Source organism: Stegostoma tigrinum, chromosome 26 (assembly GCF_030684315.1).
Source record: "Stegostoma tigrinum isolate sSteTig4 chromosome 26, sSteTig4.hap1, whole genome shotgun sequence".
Lineage (NCBI taxonomy): Eukaryota > Metazoa > Chordata > Chondrichthyes > Orectolobiformes > Stegostomatidae > Stegostoma > Stegostoma tigrinum.
Window position 1 is genome coordinate 50,122,479 of NC_081379.1, and position 24,724 is coordinate 50,147,202.

The following is a 24,724-nucleotide window of genomic DNA, read 5'->3' on the forward strand; positions in this document are numbered from 1 at the left end:
AATGTCTTCCTTCCCTTGCTGTTTTTTTCCTACCGTCCAAATGGATTCTACATCATCCAAGCCAAGTCTGTCACAACTGTCCTCATTTTATCTTTTACTAACAGTGCTACCTCACCACCTTTCCCATCCCTCCCGTGTTTTCAAAATGTCAAATACCCCTAAATGTTAAGTTGCTAAATTTGATCCTCTTGTAACCACATAACGGCTGTGAGATCATATTCATTTACTTTGATTTCTGCTGTCAGTTTGTCTACCTTATTCCGAATGCTTTGTGTATTGAGATTCAATTTCTTTAACTGTATTCTATTATTAAATTTCTCTACACTTTTATGTTTCCTTGGTGCAATACAACATTCACACACACTGCCCTTTACTTTTATTATCTTGTAACAATCACCCCCCATCATGAACATGAAATTCCCCATCATTCTCTACATTTACTTATCCAATATGCCATGCAACTAAGCCACCCCACCACCACCACCATTTAGTTTAAAGCCCTTGTTATACGATTCACCACAAATCTAGTCCCAGTATGATCCAGATGCACCTGCCTCATCAGAACAGCTCCCTCCTTCTGGAGTACTAATGTATTGGAATCCACTTCTCTCACACCAATTGCTGAGGCATATGTTAACCTCTTTAATCTTGTTGACCCTGTGCAAATTAGCTTGTGGCTCAGGTAGAAATACAGAGATCATCTTTTTGGTTTTGCTCTTAATTTAGCCGCTAGCTGCTTATATTCTCTCAGCAAAACCTCTTTCATCATTCTACTCTATTGTTGGTGACTACATGGGCCATCACAGCTGGGTCTTTATCCCCCCCCCCACTCCAGTTTTCTCTGATGCCCAGATGAGATATCCTGATCCAGGACAACGGACTCACGACATAGCCTTTGGGGTTCTCGATCCTGACCACAGAGAACAGTGTCTATTCCAGTGACTATACTGAAGCTGATTACATCTACATTTCTTTTTCGCAACCCCCTGACCCTTGCCTCCCCTGACTCCCTGAATGGCAGTTTTCTCATCCTTGAGGCGTCCTATCTAGTCCACACAGGGAGCAAGAATCTCAAATCTGTTTGACAATCCCAACAGCTTAGGTTTGTGCAGCACTACCTCCTGGATCCATCTACCTGCCTTGCTTGTAATCACACCCTCCTGTCCTTGACTACTGACCAAATTCGAAGAAGTTAATCTAAACTTGTGACTGCCTCCTGTAACACACTCTTCCCACTTCCTGTTCTATAGCAGTGTGGTTCGAAGTTTGGACTCTAGCTCATCAATGTCGACCAAGAGTTCCTTAAGCAACCGACACTTGTTGAGGTCTTATAAGTCTTGGCATTAGTGTTAGAATGCTGTCAGGGCCATAGCCTTTGCAATATCCAATGGCTTCAACCGTGTGATATCACATGGAACTGAAGTAAATCACCTGAAATCTGACATGTGAGGCTGTGGACCTCAGAAGGAGGCCAAGATTGATCATCCACTCAGCACTTCAGTCCGAAAGTCAGCCGGGCCTTTTGCACTGATGAGATGGGCTTCCCCAACACTGATGATCAGGATATTCATGGTGCATCCTCCAGTGAGTTGTTTAATATATATCACCATAACTGATAAGGTTGAACCGCACAGCATGGATCTGATCCATTGGTTGTGGGATCTTATCATGATTACTGCATGCTGCCTCCATTATGCAAATAATCCTCTGTTGAGGCTTCACCAGGTTGACACTTCATTTTTGAGTATATATGCTGCTGCTTCTGACATGTCCTCCTGCACTCTTTGTTAAGATAGGCTGATGGTAATGGTACAGTAAGGGATATGGGATTACAGATTGCTACTGAATACAATTCTGCTGCTGCTAATGGCTCACAGAACATCACAAATATCCAATATTGAGTTACTACATCTGTGCAAGTGCTTTTCTATTTAACACAGTGATAGTACCACATAAGAGAGGGCAAAATTTCCTCTTACGGTATGGCCAGGCAGCTACTGGGAGTTCTCGCATACACCAATTAGCCTCTGCATGCAAAAAATGCTGCCATGCACAATATTCAGAGATCTGCACGATGGAAAAATAATTAGGGGGAACATAGATAGAGATATCCTCAACATGAGGATAGGGCGCCATCCGCAGACGGACAGTGCAAAGGTCACTTCTACCAATACAGATGCATTAGTAACGGGTTGATTAGTAAGGACGGGGACAAGTTGGTGCTTCCATTTTGTTTGCTCCTTCACCATCTACTGCAGTCTTACAGTTGTGTCTTTTAGAACTCAGTCAGCTCCTTCTATATTGGTGCTAACAATCCATTCTTGGTGCTGAATCTGAAGATCCCCACTCAGAGCACATTCTGTACCCTTGCCACCCTCAGTGCTTCTTCCAATTGTTCGGGTGAAAGGTAAATAGTTGGTAATGAGCAGGAAATTTGTTGCGTGTGCTTGAGCTAATGTCATGAAACTTCATGGTATCCACAGACAACAATGAAGACTCCAAGGGCAACTTCAAAATACCATGTCTCCAGCTCTGCAGATCTGTCCTGCTGGTAGGACTTATTCACAGATGCAACAAGGCTTCAGGGACACTGTGTCATACTTGCAGAATCATACCTAGCAGACATCGTCAGGCTGTTGTGTGGCTGCTCAGTGAGAAAGCTCTCTCAATATAGTTATAAGGCTCCAGAGTTAGTAAGGAAACTGTGCAGGCTCAACAGTTTGCTGCTGTTGTTTCAAGTAGCTTAGACAATGCCAAATCATCTGTCCATTTCAGTGTTTTCCTTAGATTTTGCAGCTTGCTAGGCCATTGCAGAGAGCATTTTAAGGGTCAACCTCATTGTTAAGGGTCTGGTCAGGTATAGGTCAAAGCATGCAAGGACAGCATATTTCCTTGCCTAAAGGACATTAGTGAAGTTAAGTTTTTATAACAATCTCTAATGATTCTGTAGACAGAGATGAAGAAAATCTTACAGAGTCATTAATTGGTAGAATTTTCTTCCTTAGACTGAGACTGGATCATTAAGCTTATTTATGGGTAAGTCAGATGGATTTTTGATAAACAAGGAGGTGGTGGTAGTGAAGAAAAGTGTCATGTACAGCTGAATCAAAAGGCCTTTCTGAAGAAGGGTGACTGGACCTGAAACATTAACTCTGCTTTCTGTCCATCAATGCTGCCAGATCTGCTGAGTTTTTCCAGCAATTTCTGATTTTATTTCTCGTTTCCCCCTCAGGTTCTTCTTTTTTTGGCTTAACAAGTTACTCTTAATGTTAAGTCCTATAATCTTGTATGTTTCAATAAAGTTACCTTGCATTCTTCAAAACTCCAATGACTACAGGACTAACCTATTCAACAGCTCCTCACAAGACGCATCCTTCACACCTGGGATCAGCCTAGTGCATTTTCTCAGGGCTGCATCCAATGCCAGTGTGTCAGACAACGATGCAGTAATCCAATTGCAGTCTGACTAATGTCTTGTGGAGATAATGCAAGGATGCACACCGTGACACCAGCTGATACTCAAGCTACAAAAGTCAGAATTTAACTAAATAAGGGCTCACCAGATAGGGAGGCAGTAGTACAGTAGTAATGTCACTAGATTAGCAAAGTAAAATAAAAGTTAATGTTGGAAGAGCAAGGATCAGAATGCCACATGGCAGACAGTAAAATTTGAGCTCAATAAAAAAAAGTGGAAATTAATGATCACCATGTAACTATAGTCAATGTCAAAAAACCCCATCTAGGGGTTCACTGATGTCCTTTAGAGGAGGTAATTTGTTATCCATATCTGGTCTGGCTTACATGTGACTCAAGACATCGGTAACGTTGTTAACTTTTCAGGTCCTCTGGCCTGGCAATGGGCAATAAATATTGATCAAGCCAGAGATGTCTTAATTCAAAGAACATGATTCTGCTTTACTATTTATGAGACGTTGGTGTGAGAAGTTGGACCAGCACTTATTGCCTGTCTCAAGTTGCCCTCAAGAAGGTGGTGATTAATTGTTTCTTGAACTGCTGTAGTCCGTGTCCTGCAGACAGGCCCACAATGCCATTGAGGAGGGAATTCCAGTACTTCAACACAGCAGCTCTGAAGGAATGTTGAAATATATCCAAATATTTCCATGGTGAGTTGCTTGAAGGGAACTTGCAGGTATTATTCCCATGTTCCAGCTGTCCGTGTCCTTCTAGGTGAAAGTGGCAGTTGGCTTGGAAGTTGTTGTCTAAGGCACACCCTGTCTGCATCAGTGGTGTTGAGGTGGAAATAGTCAAGAGCGTCATGTTCCTGGGAGTGACCATCACCAACAATCTGTCCTGGTCCACCCATGTTGATACAATGGTCAAGAAAGCACAATAACATCTCTATTTCCTCAGGAAGGTAAGGAAATTCAGCAGGTCCATAAGGACTGTTAGTAATGTTTAAAGTTCACCATAGAAAGCATTCTATTTGAATGCATCACAGTGTGGGTTGACAACTGCTCTTCCCAAGATCAAAACAAACTACGAGAGAGTCGTGAACACAGCCCAGTCCATCATGCAGACCAGCCTTGCATCCACTGACTCCAATTATACTTCCTCCTGCCTTGGAAAAGCAAACAACAATAATCAAAGACCCCTCTCACCCTGGTTATACTATCTTCTACCCTCTTCCATCAGGCACAAGATATAAAAGTTTGATACATTTACAAATAGATTCAAGAACAGCTTCTTCCCCACTATTATTAGACTACTGAACGGACCTCTCCAATTTTAATTTTATTGCTGATCTTGCCCTTTCTGCACCTTCTCCATCAGTAATCACGCATGAGGTGCTGGAAGACTAGAGGTTGGCTATCGTGGCGCTATTATTTAAAAAAGGCAGTAAGGAAAAGCCAGGGAACTATACACTCGTGAGCCTGACCCCAGTGGTGGGTAAACTATTGGTGGGGATTCTGAGGGAAGGATTTACATGTAGTTGGAAAGGCAAGTACTAATTAGGGTTACATGGGGAATCGTGTCTCACTAACTAAATAGAGCTTTTTAAAGAGGTGACATAGAGGATTGATGAAGGCACAGCAGTGCATTTTAGTAAGGCATTCAACGAGGTTCTGCATGGTAGACTGGTTAACAAGGGCAGATCTTATGGAATACAGGGAGAACTGGCCGTTTGGATACAAAACTGGATCGAAGGTAAGAGACACAGCGTGCTAAAGAAGGGTTGCCATTCAGACTAGAGCCTGCGACCTGCGGTGTACTGCAGGGATTGTTGCTGGGTTCACTGCTTTTTGTTATTTATATAAGTGGCTTGGATGTAAACATCGGAAGTACGGTTAGAAAATTTGCAGATGATATCAAAGTTCGCCAATGGACAGCCAAGAAGGTTACCCCAGAGTATAATGAGAGCTTGGTCAGATGGCCCAACGGGCCAAGGAATGGCAGATTGAATTTAATTTAGATAATTGTGAGGTAAAACAGAATTTTTCACAGTACCTAAGTACATGTAATAATAATAAATCAAATCAAATCAAAGATCTTCCACAAATTACTGTAATGCATCTTATAAATTGTACACATTGTTGATACTGAGCTTCGGTGGTGAAATGACTGAAAGACTGTGAATGTGGTGCCAATTTCAATGAATGAATAATAGAAAAGATCATCTCAAATCAACTTCTTCTCCTGTGCTGAAGTCCCTTTATTTCACAGGAATATAACCAATATATGTTTATTGTTACCCTTATCAATATACCTCAAATTTTAATTTCTGCAATACTCAGAACCCTTTGGTGCTACAGTACTTTCTCATTCTCATTTAACAATAATCAGCTAGATTTAATTAACTTAGCACTGTTTGCAATTGCATGACAAATCATTGAATTTGAACAAAGAACATAGAACATTACAGCACAGTACAGGCCCTTCGGCCTTCGATGTTGTGCCGACCTGTCATACCAATCTGAAGCCTATTTGCTTTAGTTTTTATGCCAATTGGTTAGTCTAGTACCGTATTTGCTTTATACTGTGGATTTCAGCTGTAAAGTTGGCCCCTGCAGCCTTAAAGAAAACCCTCCTAAAATGCGAGTTGACTTTATCACCGAGGAATGGAAAAATATTTCATTTGGGGCTGAAAGATGGAATTGTCGTCTATGTATGGTCAAAACACAAAAATTATGCTCAGAAAATGGCCGCTTAGTTCCTTGAGCCTACGCCACCATTCAATAAGATCATGGCTGATCTGATGTTTCCATGTTCTTATCTACACCTAACAACCTTTCAATCTTTTCTGACCAAAAATCTAATTACTTCTGTTTTAAAAATATTCAAAGGGTCTTTTTGCACTTTGGAAAAAAGAATACAGGCATGGACTATTTTCTAAATGGTGAGAAAATTCATAAAGCAGAAGTACAAAGGGATCTGGGAGTGTTGGTCCAGGGTTCTCTACAGGTTAACTTGCAGGTAGAGTCGGTGATTAAGAAAGTGAATGTAATGTTGTCGTTTATCTCAAGACAGTTGGAATATAAAAGCAGCAGTGTACTTCTGAGACTTTATAAAGCTCTAGTTAGGCCCCAATTAGAATAGTGTCCAATTTTGGGCCCCACACCTCAGGAAAGACATACTAGCCCTGAAACGTGTTCAGCGGAGGTTCACATGGATGATCCCTGGAATGGTAGGTTTAATGTATGGTGAACAGCTAAGGATCCTGGGATTGTACTCATTAGAGTTTAGAAGGTTGAGGGGAGATCTAATAGAAACTTACAAGATAACGTATGGTTTAGAAGGGGTGGACACTAGGAAGTTGTTTCTGTTAGGCGGGGAGACTAGGGCCTGTGGGCACAGACTTAAAATTAGAGGGGGTAAATTTAAAACGGAAATGAGACAACATTTCTTCAGCCATATAGTGGGCTTGTGGAATTCATTGCCACGGAGTGCAGTGGAGGCCGGGACGCGAGATGCCTTCAAGGCGGAGATCGACAAATTCTTGATCTCACAAGGAATCAAGGGCTACGGGGAGAGTGCAGGGAAGTGGAGTTGAAATGCCCATCAGCCATGATTTAAATGGCGGAGTGGACTTGATGGGCCGAATGGTCTTACTTCCACTCCTATGTCTAATGGTCTTATATACTCACCCACCTGACTCCCTGGCCTGTGTAATCACTTCATGATTTTCCTCTCAAGAGGTTCAGCATCACAGTCCATTAAAAATTATATCTGTTACAGAATCTTCAATATTTTTCTATTCTGTTTCATGGTTGTTTTGTTTAGCTGCGAAATGTGACAAAGCTCTGAAGAAAATATCTTTGGATGTTTTTGAATCATGGAGATCTACTGCACAGAAAAACAACTTTCAGCCCTTTGCATCCGCGCCAATCAAAAACAAATATTTACATATTTTAATTGCCATCTCCATTACTTGGCCCACAGTCTTGTATGCCTTGGCATCCCAAGTGCACATCCAAATACTTGTTAAATGTTATCAATGTTTCTGCATCTACCATTGTTCTAGGCAGTGAGCTCCAGATTCCCACCACTCTAGGTGAAAAGCTTTTCCTCACATATTGTCTAAACCTTCTGCCTCTTACCTTTAATCTAATCCCCTGGTCAATGGTCTCGCCATCAAAACAAAATGTCAATAACTCTCAAATTTTTGTAAATCTCAGTTATGTTCCCTCTCAATCTCCTTTACTCTTAGGAAAATAAAACTACGCTGTTCAATCTCTCTCCATACCCAAAACTCTCCAACCCCAGGCAACATCCTGGAAAATCTTCACTGAAACCTGTCCAGTACTATCAGCTTTTCTGATGAAGGGTCTAGGCCTGAAATGTCAGCTTTTGTGCTACTAAGATACTGCTTGGCCTGCTGTGTTCATGTAAAAAGGAAGAGTAGCCAGGGAAAGGGTTGGCCCACCCAAGGAGAAAGGAGCAAAACTATTCATTGAGACAGAAAACATAGGTCAGGTCCTAAATGAATATTTTATGTTAGTATTCACCAAAGAAAAGGAATTGATGGAGGATGATCTCAGGGGATAGAGCGTGGAACTTCTAATCCAAGTTCACAATTAAAAAGGGAGAGGTGTTGTGTGTCTTAAAAGGTATTAAGGTAGATAAGTGTGGAGCTTGATGAACACAGCAGGCCAAGGAGCATCTCAGGAGCACAAAAGCTGACGTTTCAGGCCTAGACCCTTCATCAGAGAGGGGGATAGGGAGAGACGAGTGGGAGATCCTCATCCTCATCCTGCCTCCTTGACCTGTCCAGCCTCCCCAGACTGACCTATCCCCTCCCCACCTATACTCTCCTCTCCACCTATCTTCTCCTCTATCCATTTTCAGTCCGCCTCCCCCTCTCTCCCTATCTATTTCAGAACCCTCTCCCCATCCCCTTCTCTGATGAAGGGTATAGGTCTGAAACGTCAGCTTTTGTGCTCCTGAGATGCTGCTTGGCCTGCTGTGTTCATCCAGCTCCACACTTTGTTATCTTGGATTCTCCAGCATCTGCAGTTTCCATTATCTTTAAGGTAGATAAGTCCCTGGGTCCTGTTGTGATCTATCCCGGAATGTTGAGAGAGGCAAGAGAAAGAATTGATGGAGCACTGACAGACATCTCTTTAGGCACAGGTGGGGTTCCAGACGACTGCAGAATAGCCAATGTTGTCCCTCTGTTTAAACAGGGTAGCAGGGATAATCCAGGAGATTACAGGCCTGTCAGACTCACTTCAGTGGTAGGGAAAGATACTGGACAATATTCTCAGGGATAAGATGAGAATAGACTTATTAGTGATAGCATGGTTTTGAGTGGGGAGGTTGTGCCTCACTAACTTAATTGAGTTTTTTGAGGAGGTGACAAAGATGATTGTTGAGGGAGAAGCTATTGTTGTGGTCTATACGGACCTCAGTAAAGCCTATGGACAAGGTGCACCTTGACAGGCTAGTACAAAATGTGAAGTCACATAGTATCAGAAGTGAGCTGGCAACCAGCCCAGCTCTTCCCCTCCACCCACTGCATCCCAAAACCAGTCCAACCTGTCTCTGCCTCCACAGAGTTCTTCCTCACACCCATCCCTTCCTCCCACCTCAAGCTGCACCTCCATTTCCTACCTACTAGCCTCATCCCACCTCCTTGACCTGTCCATCTTCCCTGGACTGACCTATCCCCTCCCTACCTCCCCACCTATACACTCCTCTCCACCTATCTTCTTTTCTCTCCATCTTCGGTCCGCCTCCCCCTCTCTCCCTATTTATTCCAGAACCCTCGCCCCATCCCCCGCTCTGATGAAGGGTCTAGGCCCGAAACGTCAGCTTTTCTGCTCCCGAGATGCTGCTTGGCCTGCTGTGTTCATCCAGCTTCACACTGTTAAGTTGGATTCTCCTGCATCTGCAGTTCCCATTATCTCTTGGATAGAGAGCAGACTTAGTCATAGGGAGACAGTGAGCAGCACTGGAAGGATGTTTTTCAGAATGGAGGGCTGTGACAAATGGTGTTCCACAGGGATCAGTGCTGGGAATGCTGCAGTTTATGGTCTACAGAAATGATTTGGAGGAAAACATGGCTGGTCTAATTAGTAAGTCTGCAGACAATACAAAGATTGGCAGTGTTGCTGACAGTGAGGAGCATTGTCAGAGGATACAGCAGGATATAGATTAGTTGGAAATATGGGCAGAAAAATGGCAGATAGAGTTTAATCCAGAAAAATATGAGGTGATGTATTTTGAAAGGTTGAGTATAAGTGGAAATTATACAGTGAATGGCAGAACCTTCAGCAGTACTGATCCAGGCGTGCAGGTCCACAGATCACTGAAGGTGACAGCACAGGTAGATAAGGAGGCAAAAAAAGGCCTATGGCATGCTTGCCTTCAACGGAAGGTGCACTGAGTTTTAGGATAGACAAGCTATGCTGCAGCTTTATAGAACTTTAGTTAGGTCACACTTGGAATATTGTGTACAATTCTGGTCATCCCACTACCAGTAGGACATGGATGTGTTGGACAGGGTACAGAAAAGGTTTACCAGGATGTTGCCTGGTACGAGGGATTTTAGCTATGAAGAAAGGTTAGATAGACTGGGTTATTTTCACCAGAACACAGGTGGTTTTGGGGTAGGGGGACCCGACAGAAGTTTATAAGATTGTGAATGGCAGGGATAGAGTGAAAAACTATTTCCCAAAGTGGAGAGGTCAATTACTAGGGTACACAAGTTCCAGATGTGGGGGGTTGTGGGGGGAAAAGGAGATATGCGAGGCAGGTTTTTCACACAAAGGTCGGTACATGCCTGGAACGTGCTACAGAGGTGGCAGTGGAAGCAGACACAATGGCAGCATTCAAGAAGCAACTGAATGGATACATGAATAGAAACGGAATAGAGGGATATAGATCCTGTAAGTGAAGAATGTTTTAGTATGGAAGGGCAAAATGTGTCATCAAGGCTTGGAGGGCCAAAGGGCCTATTCCTTTGCTATATTCTTCTTTGGTTTTAGGGCAGTCAGTAAAGTGGCCACAATCTCAGAGGACCATAGGCTCTCCCATTAAAGAGAGAGATAACTTGAGCAGAGTTAAGCCTGAGGGTCAACACACCTCAGGCAGGGGGTAGGGTGAAAAGGCAGGACCTTAAACGACAGGGCAGTACTCCAGGGAGAAGTCACTTCTATTGCATGCTTGCCACTTCCATAGTTTCTGTTCAGGGTTCAATGTGTATGATTATATGTGAATTATTGTATTTTTGTCACATCATCCCTCCCACTGGCTGAATGGAATTAGTAGAACCAGTGCAGTGTGCAAAAAGCTCAGAATGTGCTTTTGAATTGGCCTTGTATAGTCTGTCATGTACAGTGCTTCAATTTACTGGACTCTTTCTCAAATTTTCACTGGATTGTATCTTTTGTATGATAAAATATGAAGAGATTTGTCCTGCAGAGAAAGTGTACTCTCGTACATACCAATAAAAGTGCCTCTAGATGATTCAAGTATGTTTCCTCACTGGCTAGGATTCCAGATAGAACCCATTTTCGCATCTCCAGGCCCTTCTCCAAATCTGGTTCACTCTGTTGAGAAATAGAAATAATATCATGTTTCCATTGCATTTATGAAAAGAAAATTGACCTCACATATGAATTCAATGAAAACTATGGCCATGAATTACTAGAAAATATAAATACACTAAAATATCTTCAGTTTGTACCTTGAATCTGGTATTTCTTTTCATTGCAGATGCCAACTAACATGATAGCTTACCATGTTCTATGCAAAAAAAACTACTTAATGTTTTTTGTCATGATGTCTAACAATGAAGCTGGTTAACAACCTGAGTAGCTAAGCGATCAGTAGGAGGGTATTTGGCTGTCTCAAAAGTAACTGACGTTAACTAATGCACTACATTTGACCTTAGAGAGATAAACTTATCAAAGGTCCTAAACTGTGTAGAAATGCTGCTCGCTCTTGAGTTACAGGACACAGAGGACATATGTAGTCTAAGCTGTGATATCCCAAGATTTAATAACCTACTGCTGTTCATTATATGGTGCCTCATGGAGTTAGTTAGGTAAGGTAGCAAGTGCCCACTGCCAAATCCAACATTAAACAAAATTTATCGAAAAGGAGGGCAGAAGAAATTTGGTTCTAAATTGTTGGTTTTTTTCAGCCTCCAACAACTGAGACATTGCAGATCTGAAGAAACGTTATACCAAACTTGAAACAGTGACCGTTGTTTTACTTTCTCCAGAGGTGCTACAGACCTGGTGAATTTCTAGCAGATTACTTTCACTTAATGTACTTGCCAAATCTTTACAATAATCCCATGAATCAAACAAATGTTCGTTGCCAAGATAATAAAATGTGAGGCTGGATGAACACAGCAGGCCCAGCAGCATCTCAGGAGCACAAAAGCTGACGTTTCGGGCCTAGACCCTTCATCAGAGAGAAATGTTCGTTGCCATCTTACTTCTTCATTACTCTCCCAATAGGGGCAGTTCTGCCTCTAACTACTTCTGTGGGTTTTGAAGTGACTTCCAGGGAATCAATGAGTTGCAGAGTGCCAATAAAGTCCCCACACACATAAAGCAGGGGCCCTCAGGTTTTGTAAAAGTGATATTTATTCAGACATTCAAATCTCTCTCAAATAAAGCACATAGGTCATGTTCAGTGGAGATCTACACAGCAACACTGGTATCTAAATTTTGCTCAAATTCCATAGCAACTGGACTAATAGTGGGAATGGAAAAAAAGACAAAGACAGTCATCAACAGCTTTGATTTCTAACTTCTTCAGGATTGTATGGAATGAGCTGCCAGAGGAAGTCGAGGAGGCTGGTACAATTACAACATTTAAAAGACACCTGGATGGGGATACGAATAGAAAGGGTTAGAGGTATAGGGGTCAAATGCCAGCAAATGGAACTAAATTAATTTAGGAAATCTGGTTGGCATGGACGAGTTGGACCAAAGGGTCTGTATTCATGCTGTACAACTTTATGACTTTGTGACTTTAAGAACATTAAGCATAGTTGATGAGCTGGAATCAGAGCTTCAGACACTGTGGCATATCCAAGAGAGGGAGAGTTACCTTGACATGAGGCTTCAGGTAATCACACCCTCTAGCTTAAATATTTCGACTTTGGCCACAGGTCAGGGACTGGAAATGTGACAATAAGTAAGGCAGGTAGAGGGATCCTGATCATAGCATTGGAGGAGCGAAGGTTCTTAACCTTGTCCAACAGGAATGAGGTGCTTGCTCCTTATATGGATAAGAAAGAATCTGCAGGAAGGACAGTCAAACTGATCACTGTGGTCCAGGAAGCCATTCAAGCAGTGGAGCACCAAAGAAAAGTGACAATGGTGGAAGGAATTCTATACTTAGGGAGACAAATAGCATCTTATGCGAACAGGAACGAGAGCCCTCATGCTGTGTTGCCTATTTTGTGCCAAGGTGATAGACATCTCAAGTCAGCTTAAAAGGATACTGGAGAAGAAGGGGCAAGATCCAGCTGCTGTGATCCATGTTGGCAGCAGTAACACAGGTAAGAGGTCCTGATTGAGGGCTATCAGGAACAAAATTAAAAAACAGAACTCCAAGAGGTTGTAATCTAGGGATTATTACCTGAACTAAGTGCATATTGGAAATGTGTTAAGTAACTGAGGGAAGTAAATACCTTTATTCATTCACGGGATGAGAGTGTCGCTGGCTAGGCAGCATTTATTACCCATCAGGCAGTTCAGTGTCAACCACATTGCTGAGAGTCTGGAGTGACATGCCAGCCAGACCAAGTAAGGATGATAGTTTCCTTCCCTAAAGGACATTAGTGAACCAGACAATCGACAATGGATTCATGGTCATCATTAGAGTGTTAATTCCAGATATTTACTGAATTCAAATTCCATCATCTGTCATTGTGAGATTCAAGCCTGGGTCCCCAGAACATATCCGGGTCTCTGGATTAACAGTCCAGCAATAATACCACCAGGCCATCGCCTCCCCTAAGGATGAATTAAGGGAATGGTGCAAGAAAAATAGGACCCATTTCATTGGGTACTGGCATCATTGTGTGGACAGAAAGGGAAGTACTGCAGGGATGGACTCCATCTGAACCAATTTAGGACCAAGGTCCTCGCGGAAAGTCTAAATAGGGTGGTCACGAGGACTTTAAACTAGATAAAAGAGGGGAAGGGTTCAGGAGAAATTAGTGAAGTTTCCAGAACAAGCAACAGGAGAGAGAGTATGGAAAGGGTCAGAAGTCTAACTTCAAGCACAGCAGATAAGGAACAACCAGCAGAAGGTGGTCAGGGCAGTTGATGCAGGATTGCGTGTGTTGTATTAAATGCACACAGTACACAAAGCAAGGTAAATGACCTTGCAGCGTAGATTGAAATTGGCAGATACAATGGTCTGGGCTGTACAGAGACATAGCTGCAAAGGAGATAAAGGCTGGGAACTAAATATCCAAAAATAAGCATCCATTCAAAAGGGCAGGCAGTTTAAAAGTGGGAGCTGGGTAAGAAATAAAATTAAATCAACAGCAAGAAGATGTAAAGGTTGGAAGGTGTAGAATCTGTGGGGGTAGAGGTGATGAACAACAAAGAAAAAAAACAAAATCAGAAATTCTTCTTCAGAGAAGAAGGGTCACTGGACCTGAAACAATAAGTTTGCTTTCTTTCCACAGATGTTGCCAAACCTACTCAGCTTTTCCAGTAATTTCTGATTTTCAGCATGACAGTTCTTTGTATTTTTTTTGTTTATCGAAGAAAATACCTTGATATGAGATATGTACAGACCTCCTAGCAGCAGTCAGGATGTGGGGCAGAAAATAAATCAGGAGACAAAAAAGGCTGTCAGAAAGGCACTATTACAATAATCAACGGGACTTCAATAAGCAGGTGACTGAGAAAATCAGGTTGGTGCTGATCCCAAGGAAAGGAATAATGAAACAATTATGAGATTTTTTTGTGGAGCAGCACAGAATCATAGAATCCCTATGTGGAAGCAGGTTATTCAGCTTACCAAGTCCTCACTGACCCTCTAAAGAGCATCTCACCCAAGCCCACTCCTCCTAGCGTATCCCTGTAATTCCACATTTCCCACGGCAAATCCCAACCTAGCCTGCACATCACTGAACACTACAAGCAACTTAGCATAGACAATTCACCTAACCTACTCATCTCTGCACTGTGGGATAAAACCGGAGCACCTGGAGGAAACCTACGCAGACGCAAAGAAAATCTGCAAATTCCAGACAGACAGTCACCCAAGGGTGGAATCGAATTCTGGTTCCTGACAGAATGAGGCAGCAGTGCTAACTACCAACCCACCGTGTCATCCTTTTTTAACTTGTAGTTTAAAAAAAACACCTCAACCAACTTCTGCTTGTTGCCACTCGTCGACCATTCTGGATCCAATTCGTCAAATTTCCTCGGATCCCATGGGCTCTTACCTTTGCTACCAGTTTCGCAACTAGGACCTTTTCAAAAACTTTGCTGAAGTCCAACGAGATGATATCAAAAGTACTGCCTTCATCTACACTCACTCACTCAGCTTGTGGTACAGTCTACTAGGCAGCAGGCAATTCTGGGTTTGGTGATATGTAATAAGGCAAACTTGCTTCGGGAGTTTAGGGGCAGTGACCACAAAATGAACAAATTCACCCTGCAGTTTGACAGCAAGAAGCTTCAATCACATGTAACAGCACTGCATGTGAGTAAAACTAACTACTAAGACATGAGGGAGAAAGTGGCCAGTGTTGATTGGAAGGGAAGTCTAATAGGAAAGGCATTGGTCAGCAATGACAGGAGTGTCTGGTGATAACTTGGGAGGCACAGCAGAAATTCATCCCAAGGAAGAAGAAACAAACCAAGGGGTGGACAAGGCATTGCTGACAACAGATGTCAAGGACAGCGTAAAAGCTTGAGAAAAAGCATACAACGTGGTGAAGACTAGTGAAAAGCCTTTAAAAACCAAAGGACATGTTCCTGAGGCATCAGCAGATAGTAGAGAGGAGACAGGTTCAGCAGCAGCGACAGTGCCTTTGGCAACAGCAACGAGAACAGACAGATGAGGTCTTCCTGAAGAGTGAGATAAACAGAGGACTCATCCAAGACTGCCGAGCCATTAAATTATTTCTATATTTTCTGAGTTTAAACTGAGAAAGACTTTAATGTAAACTATTAATTATGTCTTTATTTTTCTACTATTCTATGAAGTAATGCTTTTTAACCCTCTCTCTTTTTATCTAAGCGTTTTTTGTACCCAGCTTCCTAGGTACCTAAGATGGTGTAATGTCTGGGGATATTATACACCTTTCATTTTACTCCTGTACATGACAACAAAATCTAAACTAAACCAAAAATGCAATATGGAAGGAGCAGATGAAATGAGGGGAAACCTGCTGGTAATATAAAATAAGATTGCTGGAGTTGAGTTTTTTTGAGATATAGAAGAGATATGAGATAGCGACAAGAGTGAACTTGCACCAATGGAAAACGAGGCTGTAGAAAGAGTAACATGGATCAAAGAAATGGTGCAGGAACTGAATACGTACTTTGCATCAATCTTCATGGTGGAAGACCCTAGCAGCATACCAGAACTTCAAGAGACTCAGAGAGCAGGAGTGCGTGTAGTGGTCATCACTAAGGAGAAGGTGCTGGGAAGCTAAAGTTCTGAAGGTGCATAAATCACCCAGACTAGATGGAATATATCCAGGGTTCTAAAGGTAATAGCTGAGAAGATTGTGGAAGCATTGGTAGTGAAGTTTTAGGAACTAATGGAGTCAGGGAGGGTCCTGGAGGGCTTGGAAAATGGCTAATGTAGCACTCCTGTTTAAGAAGGGAGGGGGACAGAATATGGGGAAAAATACAGTTAGCCTGACCTCAGTCGTTAGTAAGGTTTTAAGAGTTCATTATTTCGGATTAGATTGTGGACTATTTGAAATGCATAATAAAATAAGGTAGAATCAACACTGCCTCATTCAGAGGAGGTCATGCCTGACAAATCTGTTAGAATTCTTTGAGATTGGAAAGAGCCAGCTAGACAAAAGGGAACCTGTGGATATGATCTATTTGCGTTTCCAGAAGGCCTTTAACAAGGTGCCAGGAGGCTGCTAAATAAGATTAAAGTCCATGACATTAGGGGCAAGCTCCTGGCATAGATACAGGCTTGGTTAACTGGCAGAAGGCACAGAGTGGAAATAAAGGTACTTTTTCAGAATGGCAACTAGTGACTTCTGGGGTTCTGCAGGGGTTAGTGTTTGGGCCACAAATAATGATCTGGGTGATGGAACTGCGAGCATTTTTGCAGATGATACAAGGATATGCAGAGCAGCAGTTAGTGTTAAGAAAGCAGCAAGGCTGCAGAAGGACTTGGTCGGGTTAGGAAAGTGGGCAAAGAAGTGGCAAATGCAAAAGAATTTCGGAAGATGTCGGTTATGCATGGAAGAATAGAGGTGTAGGCTATTTCAAAATGGGAAAGGTTTTGGAAAACTAAAGCACAAGGAGACCAGGGTGTCCGAGTTCGGGATTATCTTCAGGTTGACATGCGGGTTTAATTGGCAGTTGGAAAGGGAAATACATTTCAAGAGGACAAAATGTAAGAGCAGAGATGTACTGTTTGAGGCTGTAAAAGGCTCTGGTCCGACTACATTTGAAATACTGACAGTAATTTTTACAGGTGACTTCAGTCTACATATTGATTAGACTAACCAAACGAGTAGCAATGTGATAGGAGGAGGATTTCCGGAATGAATGAGGGATGGTTTTCTCAACCAATCTGTCAATGACCTACTAGACAGCTCGCCATCCTGGACTGGATATTGTGTAATGAGAGAAGATTTATCAGCAACATTTTGGTGTAAGATCCTTTGGGGAAAAATGACCATAATATGGTAGAATTCTTCATTAAGATGGAGAGTGACATAGTTAAATCTGAGACTAGGGTCCTGATCTTAAAGAAAGCCAACTTTGATGGTATGAGGCATGCATTGGCTAAGATAAGCTGGCCAACAATGCTCAAGGTGCTGAGAGTGGAAAGGCAATAGCAGACATTTAAAGGACACATGGATGAATTTCAATAATAGTATACCCCTGTCTGGCGTAATAAAACCGGGAAGGTGGCTCAACCATGGCTAACAAGGGAAATCAGGGACAGTGTTAAAGCCAAACAGGAGGCATATAAATTGACTAGAAAAAGCAGCAAAACTGAGAACTGGGAGAAATTTAAAATTCAGCAATGGAGGACAAAGGGTTTCACTTGGAAGAGAAAAAGGAATACGAAAGTAAGTTTGCAGAAAATATAAAAACTGACAGCAAAAGTTTCTAAGGACACGTGAAGTGAAAAAGACTGGTGAAGTCAAATGTAGAATCAGGTGAATTCATAGTGGACAACGAAGAGATAGCAGACCAACTGAACAAATACTTTGGATCTGCCTTTGCTAAGGAGGACAAAAGTAGCCTTCCAGAAATGCTAGGGGACAGAGGGTCAAGCATGAAGGAGGAACTGAAGCAAATACTCATTAGACAGGAAATGGTATTGGGGGAATTGATGGGACTAAAACCCGATAAGCCCCAAGCACCTGATGCTCTGAATCCTACAGTTTTAAAGGAAGTAGCCCTAGAAATAGCGAATGCATTTTCCAGCATTCTACAGACTCTGGAACAGTTCCAATGGATTGCAGGGTAGCTAATGTAATCCCACTGTTTTAGAAAAGGGAAAGAGAAAACGGGGAATTATAGGCCAGTTAGCCTGACATCAGTGGAGGGGAAGATACTGGGGTCAATTATTAAAGAAGTAATAACTGAGCATTTGGAAACTCGTGACAAAATCTGTCCACCCTGGCATGGAGTCACCAAAGGGAAATCATGTTTGACAAGTCTTTTGGAATTTTTTGACGATATGAGCAGGAGAACTGACAAGGCTGAATCAGCAGATGATGTGTATCTGGACTTTAAAAGGCTTTTGACAAGGTTCCACACAAGAGATTAGTAAGGAAAATTAAAGCTTATGGTATTGGAGGTACTGTATTGACATGAATAGAGAACTGGTTGGCAGATAGGAAGCAGAAAGTTGAAATAAATAGGTCCTTTTCAGAGTGGGAGGCAGTGACAATTGGGTGCCACAGGGTTCAGTGCTGTGATGACAGCTGTTCATAACGTACATTGATGATTTGGTCAAAGTAATTCAATGCAATATCTCCAAGTTTGCAGATGACACTAAGCTGGGTGACAGTGTATGCTGTGAGGAGGATGTTTAGGGACTGCAGGGTGGCTTGGACAGGTAGGCTGAGTGGGCAAGTAATTGGCAAATGCAACATAATGTGGATAAATGTGAGGTTATCCACTTTGGTCACAAAAACAGGAAGGCAAATTATTATCTGAACAGAGGCACTTTAGCAAAAGATGAAGTGCAACGAAACCTGGTTGTTATAATGGAATAGTCACTGAAGGCTGGCAGGTAGGTGCAGCAGGCAATGAGGAAAGCTAACGGTATGCTGTCCTTCATTGCAAGACGATTTGAGTGTAGGAAAAATGATTTCTTGCTGCAGTTCTACAGGACTTTGGTGAGGCCACACCTTGAGAAGTGTGCGCAGTTTGGGTCTCTTCATCTGAGGAATGTCATTCTTGCTGTTGAGCGAGTCTAGTGAAGGTTCAACAGACTGATTCCCGGGATGACAGGGTTGACATATGAAGAAAGACTGCATTGACTGGGCTTGTACTCGCTGAAATTTAGAAAAATTAAGGATGTCTCACAGAGACATATGAAATCCTGAAGGGACTGTATAGGTGAGATGTGGGGAATGTTGGGCAAGTCCGCACTAGGGGGTCACAGTTTAAGAATAAAGGGACAAGCCAAACAGGATTGAGATGAGGAAGAATTTCTTCACTTACAGTGGTGAGCCTGTGGAATTCTCTCCCACAAAAAGCTGTTGGAACCAGTGTATTAGATATATTCAAGACGGAGCTGGATGTGGCCCTTGTGGCTAAAGGGGCCAAGGGGTATGGGAGACGGCTGGAATGGGATACTAAAATTGCATGATTAACCACAATCGTATTAAATGGTTTTGCAGGCTCAAAGGGCCGAATGGTCTATGCCTGCACCTATTTTCTATATTTCTTTGTTTGGAGCCTTGTATCAAAGGAAGGATATTCTGACCTTCAAAGCAATCTAGGGGATATTCACAAGAATGATCCCAAGAATGAATGCTCCTTGTCATATAAGGAGCAGTTGAGGAATCTAAGTCTGTACTCGATGAGGATGAGGGAAGGACTTCATTGAAACTTACTGAATACTGAGAGACCTGGATACAGCGATCATGGAGAAGATGTTTCCACTAATGGGAGAGACTAGGACCTGTGGGCACAACTTCAGTGAAGGGGTGACCCTTTAGGACCGAGATGCAGAGGAATTTCTTTAGGGTGATTAATCTGTGGAACCCACTGCATCAGAAGGCTGTGGAGGCTAAGTCAAGAGTCTTTTTAAGAAAGAGATCAACAGCTTCTTGTTCAAGGTAACCAGAAGGTTGCTGCGATAAGGCAAGCGAATGGCGTTGAAAAACATATCATACATGATTGAATGGTGGAACAGACTCAATGGGCGAAATGATCTAATTCTGCTCCTATTCACTTTGTTTTTTCATTCTATCTTTTCAAAGAAGAAATGTTCTCAGCATTATTCTTTACAATTACATTTTATAGGTTGCAGTGCTCTGCTTAACAAACATTTAAGGGCACTACACATGTCTTGAGCACAACATGTTGGCTTTTACAGGCTTTGGTACTAAGATGCTATCTCCAGTGAGGCAGTTTGTTTTTAAACTGGCAACACATGGAATGGATCTTTGCTTTATGTCCTAATTGCAGCAGCCCAACCTAGAGCATACTGAGGAGACAAAATACCAATGTTATTTCCCGAATTGTTTAATCTACTTTTGTACTTTCCTTTTTGTTGGATCTCTCCAATTGGCTATTTTTTGTTTAACAATCTGAACCCAGCACGGCTTGCCACTGACATTAAATGCTAGCCAATAGCGTGATGTTGACAATACCTTACCATGTTTCAGTTGTGTGTGTGTTTCAATAAAGATTAGAATGTTTTAACTGTTACTATTCGAGATGTTAATGCATATTGGCACTCATTTCTGATGTTTATGTCAACACAAGTGAATTATATATACACAGGCAGGCTTGAAATACACTTGTGCAAACACAACCAACCTGGTACACAGAAGACATGTTCTCACACAATAAATAAAAACCAAGACCAATAGGAGCACCAAATGTTTCAAAATAGTAGGAGGCGGCTTTTTTGCCTTTTTCTATAATGAGAAAAAGCAAACTGGTTCAAAGCCCAAAGGTGATCACCAGATGGCACGGTGGCTCAGTGGTTAACATTGCAGCCTCACAGCGCCAGGGACCTGGGTCTGGTTCCAGCCTCAGGTGACCGTCTGTGCGGAGTTTGCACATCCTCCCCATGTCTGCGTGGGTTTCCTCCAGATGCTCTGGTTTCCTCTCACAATCCAAAGATGTGCAGTCTAGGTGGATTGGCCATGCTAAATTGCCTGTAGTGTTCAGGGGTACGTGGGTTATAGGGGGATGGGTCTGGGTGGGATGCTTCAAGGGGCGGTGTGGACTTGTTGGGCCAAAGGGCCTGTTTCCACACTGTAGGGAATTTAATCTAATCTAATCAAACTCCAAATCAGGAATCCACATTTCCCAGTTACAAATTATTTTCACTGATTTATTTACAATTGTAGATTATTTTTCATTTCATAGAAGTTATTTTAAGCAGTATATATATTGGAGGTACAAAGTTCCAGTCACATCCATCACCTTCCCAACTAATGTTGTAACAACACAGGCATAAAATAAACTTGATTACTCCCTCTATCCCAAAATGTAAGGAATGTATTACAAAACTAGATCTGCAGGGAGATTTTCTATTCTATTTGGTCTGTTCCACTTTATTTCTGCAAAATCCTACACAGCTTTGAGGAGATGGTATACCTAAGTTCTGATTGAATTCTTTGATGTGTCACACTCTGCCTATCTTTCTAATTTCCCAAATCTGGCTTCACCACCAACTCATTTTGACAGGATAAATTCAGTCGCAAAGAAGGCTGGTAACTGTAGCTTGAATCCTTCCTTCTCTTACAAATTTCAATCATGACTGTGTGGGTTCCCAGTAATTGACCATTAACCTATTCAGATATAAGTTGTGAAAGTGATGCACACGTTGATTTGATGTATGACAGAAAGCCGTTCCACACAACCCTACAAGATGTAGCTTTGTGTTATAAAAGGACATAATAGCTCAATTAAATATTTTGGAAATGCTCACACAAAGGGTCCATACAAACTGGTGGGGCTAAATTAACTCTTTTCATGTTGCAACTTCTATCCATCAGTAGTAACAATTCCAGAAAACAATCACACCGGTTACATCCTTCCTTTCAATTACACGACTCCTATGCAGAAGGGCAGATTAGATTATGTATAGAAGTGTCAACAATCTGTCACATTTGCACCATTTCTCCAACTCAGGAGGTGGAATTGGCACAGCCAGTGAAATGCACACGACTCAGCATTCTTAATTTGTACTTTGGAATGGGTTGGTGTATATTCTGCTGTGTAAATAGATCAGCGCTTCCTTTCCCTCTTTCGCAACATCTCTGACCTTACATCCCAAATTCCTTTAGTTATCTTCAACTGTGTGGACTCAAAGACTGTAATCTTTCAATCAAAGCAGAGCCAATGAAAGCAAAGAGTGTGAAGCTTGCACATAGATAACTAAGACACATTGCTGGTAAGGCCAAAACTTAAGGGTTGTTGAGTTGTTTGCCAAGCTGGTAGGTTGGTTTGCAGACGTTTTGTCACCAAACTCGGTAACATCACCAGTGCGTCTCCGATGAAGCATTGTTGGTCTGTCCCACTTGTTATTCATGTGGTCCAATTTGATGTAGTGGTTGGCCTCATTTCCGGTTCGGCTTTGCAGCGGTTGGCGCACTGATGATGAGACCTAGAATGGCGACAAAACATCTGCAAACCAACCTACCAGGCGAACAACTCAATAACCCCATCCACAACCCAAGCTACAAGTCTTCTCAAAAACTTTAAGACAAAATTTATTGCCCATTGCTGATTGCTCTCGAACTATGTGGATTACTATAGTCATTAAAGAGGGCAGCTAAGAATCGCACAGTGGCTTACCACTGCTGCCTCTCAGCGTCAGGGACCTAGGCTCAATTACAGCCTCCTGTGTGGAGTTTGCACATTCTCTCCATTTTTGCGTGGGTTTCCTCCGGGTGCTCCGGTTTCCTCTCACAGTCCAAAGACGTGCAGGTTAGGTAGATTGGCCATGCTGAATTGTCCATAGCGTTCACGGAGGTGTAGATTAGGTGAGTTACAGGGGGATGGATGTGCATGGGAACGCTTGGAGGTTTGGTATGGACATGTTGGGGCAAAGGGCCTGTTTCCACACTGTAGGGATTCTATGATTCTCTGATTCTATGAAGATCACGCCTTCCTCTCGTCACCATTGGAACAAATACACAAATACACCAAGTCACCCTTTATGATCATATGAACATGACAATAGTACGGCCTCATTCAGTCAGGTACCACAGTGCAAGTATCTTTGATCCTGACCCTTTTAATCTGTCAGTTGTAGAGCCCTGAATGGACCAGATTAGCAGCCCCAATCAGGAAACTCAGACAGGTATTTCTGCTAGAAAGCATGTTTCGTTAATGAAAATTGGCTGTAACGCGATTGATGAATAGTGGACGTTGTTTGGATAACACCAAATTTGTTGTACAGGTATAGTGATTTTCTGTAGCCATTTCCCTATAACACAATTTTCAACAGCACAGAACATAGAACTGTACAGCACAGTACAGGCCCTTCGGCCCATGATATTGTGCCGAACTTTTACCCTAAACCAAAGGTCTATCCAACCTCCACCGCTACCTTATACTATCATCCATACGCCTATCCAGCAGCCGCTCAAATGCCCCTAATGAGGGCAACTCCACTATCCTCTCTGGCAATGCATTCCACGCCCCATCACTCTCTAAGTAAAGAACCTACCTCCTTTCAGTCGAAAACTATGTTCCTTGTAAAAGCTACCTTCCTAGGGAAAAGTCTCTGGCTGTCTACTCTATCTATACCTCTGATCATTTTGTACACCTCTAACAAGACACCTCTCATCCTTCATCATTCTAAAGAGAAAAGCCCTAGCTCTCTCAACCTTTCCTCGTGAGTACTTCCTTCCATTCCAGGCATCATCCTGGTAAGTCTCCCTCTTCTAACCTTTTCTAACGCTACCATATCTTTCCTGCAATGAGATGACCAGAACTGGACACAATACTCCAGATGTGGCCAAACCAGGCTTTTGTACAGCTGGAACATAACTTCACGGCTCTTGAACTCAGTCCCTCTATTAATGAAAGCTAACATACCATACACCTTCTTAACAACTCTATCCACCTGGGTGGCAGCTTTCAGGGAACTGTTAACATGAACCCCAAGATCCCTCTGCGCCTCCACACTACCAAGAATCTTTCCATTAACCCTGTATTCTGCTTTCAAGTTTGTCCTTCCAAAATGAATCACCTCACACTTTTCTGGGTGAAACACCATCTGCCACTTTTCATCCCAGCTCTGCATTCCATCAATGTCCCTTTGTAACCTACAACAGCCCCCCACACTGTCCACAAAGCAACTCATCTTCGTACCGTCTGCGAACTTGCTAATCCACCCTTCTACTCCGTCACCCAAATCATTTACAAAAATAACAAACAGAAGAGGACCCAGAACAGATCCTTGTGGTACACCACTTGTAACTGAGCACCATGTTGAATATTTTCCGTCCACTACTGCTCTTTGCCTTCTAAGGGTCAGCCAATTCTTAATCCAATCTGCCACATTCTCTCTTATCCCATGCCTCCTTACATTCTGTACTAGCCTACCATGGGGAACCTTATCAAACGCCTTACTTAAATCCATCTATGCCACATCCACTGCTCCACCTTCATCCATGTGTTTGGTCACCTCTTCAAAGAATTCAGTAAGGTTTGTGAGGCATGATCTACCCCTCACAGATCCATGCGGACTATCACGAATCAAACTGTGCCTTTCCAAGTGATCATAAATCCTGTCCTCAGAGCACTTTCCAACAATTTTCCCACCACTGATATAAGACTAACTGGCCTGAAATTTCCAGGGTTATCCCTGTTCCCTTTTTTGAACAACAGAATGATATTTGCCTCTTTTCAATCTTCCAGCACTA

The 24,724-nt window shown here is 42.5% G+C and overlaps 1 protein-coding gene across 2 annotated transcripts in view; it reads right to left on the reverse strand.

Annotated features, from left to right (window-relative positions):
- The window catches only part of si:dkey-91m11.5 (PH_BCR_vertebrate and RhoGAP_Bcr domain-containing protein), a 613,456-nt gene that overhangs the window by 442,327 nt on the left and 146,405 nt on the right, over positions 1 to 24,724 (reverse strand). For both annotated transcript variants that reach the window (XM_048555997.1, XM_048555996.1), the window contains exon 3: positions 10,905 to 11,009. In XM_048555997.1, the coding sequence (XP_048411954.1) occupies positions 10,905 to 11,009 (105 nt within the window). The remainder of the gene's footprint in view (positions 1 to 10,904; positions 11,010 to 24,724) is intronic.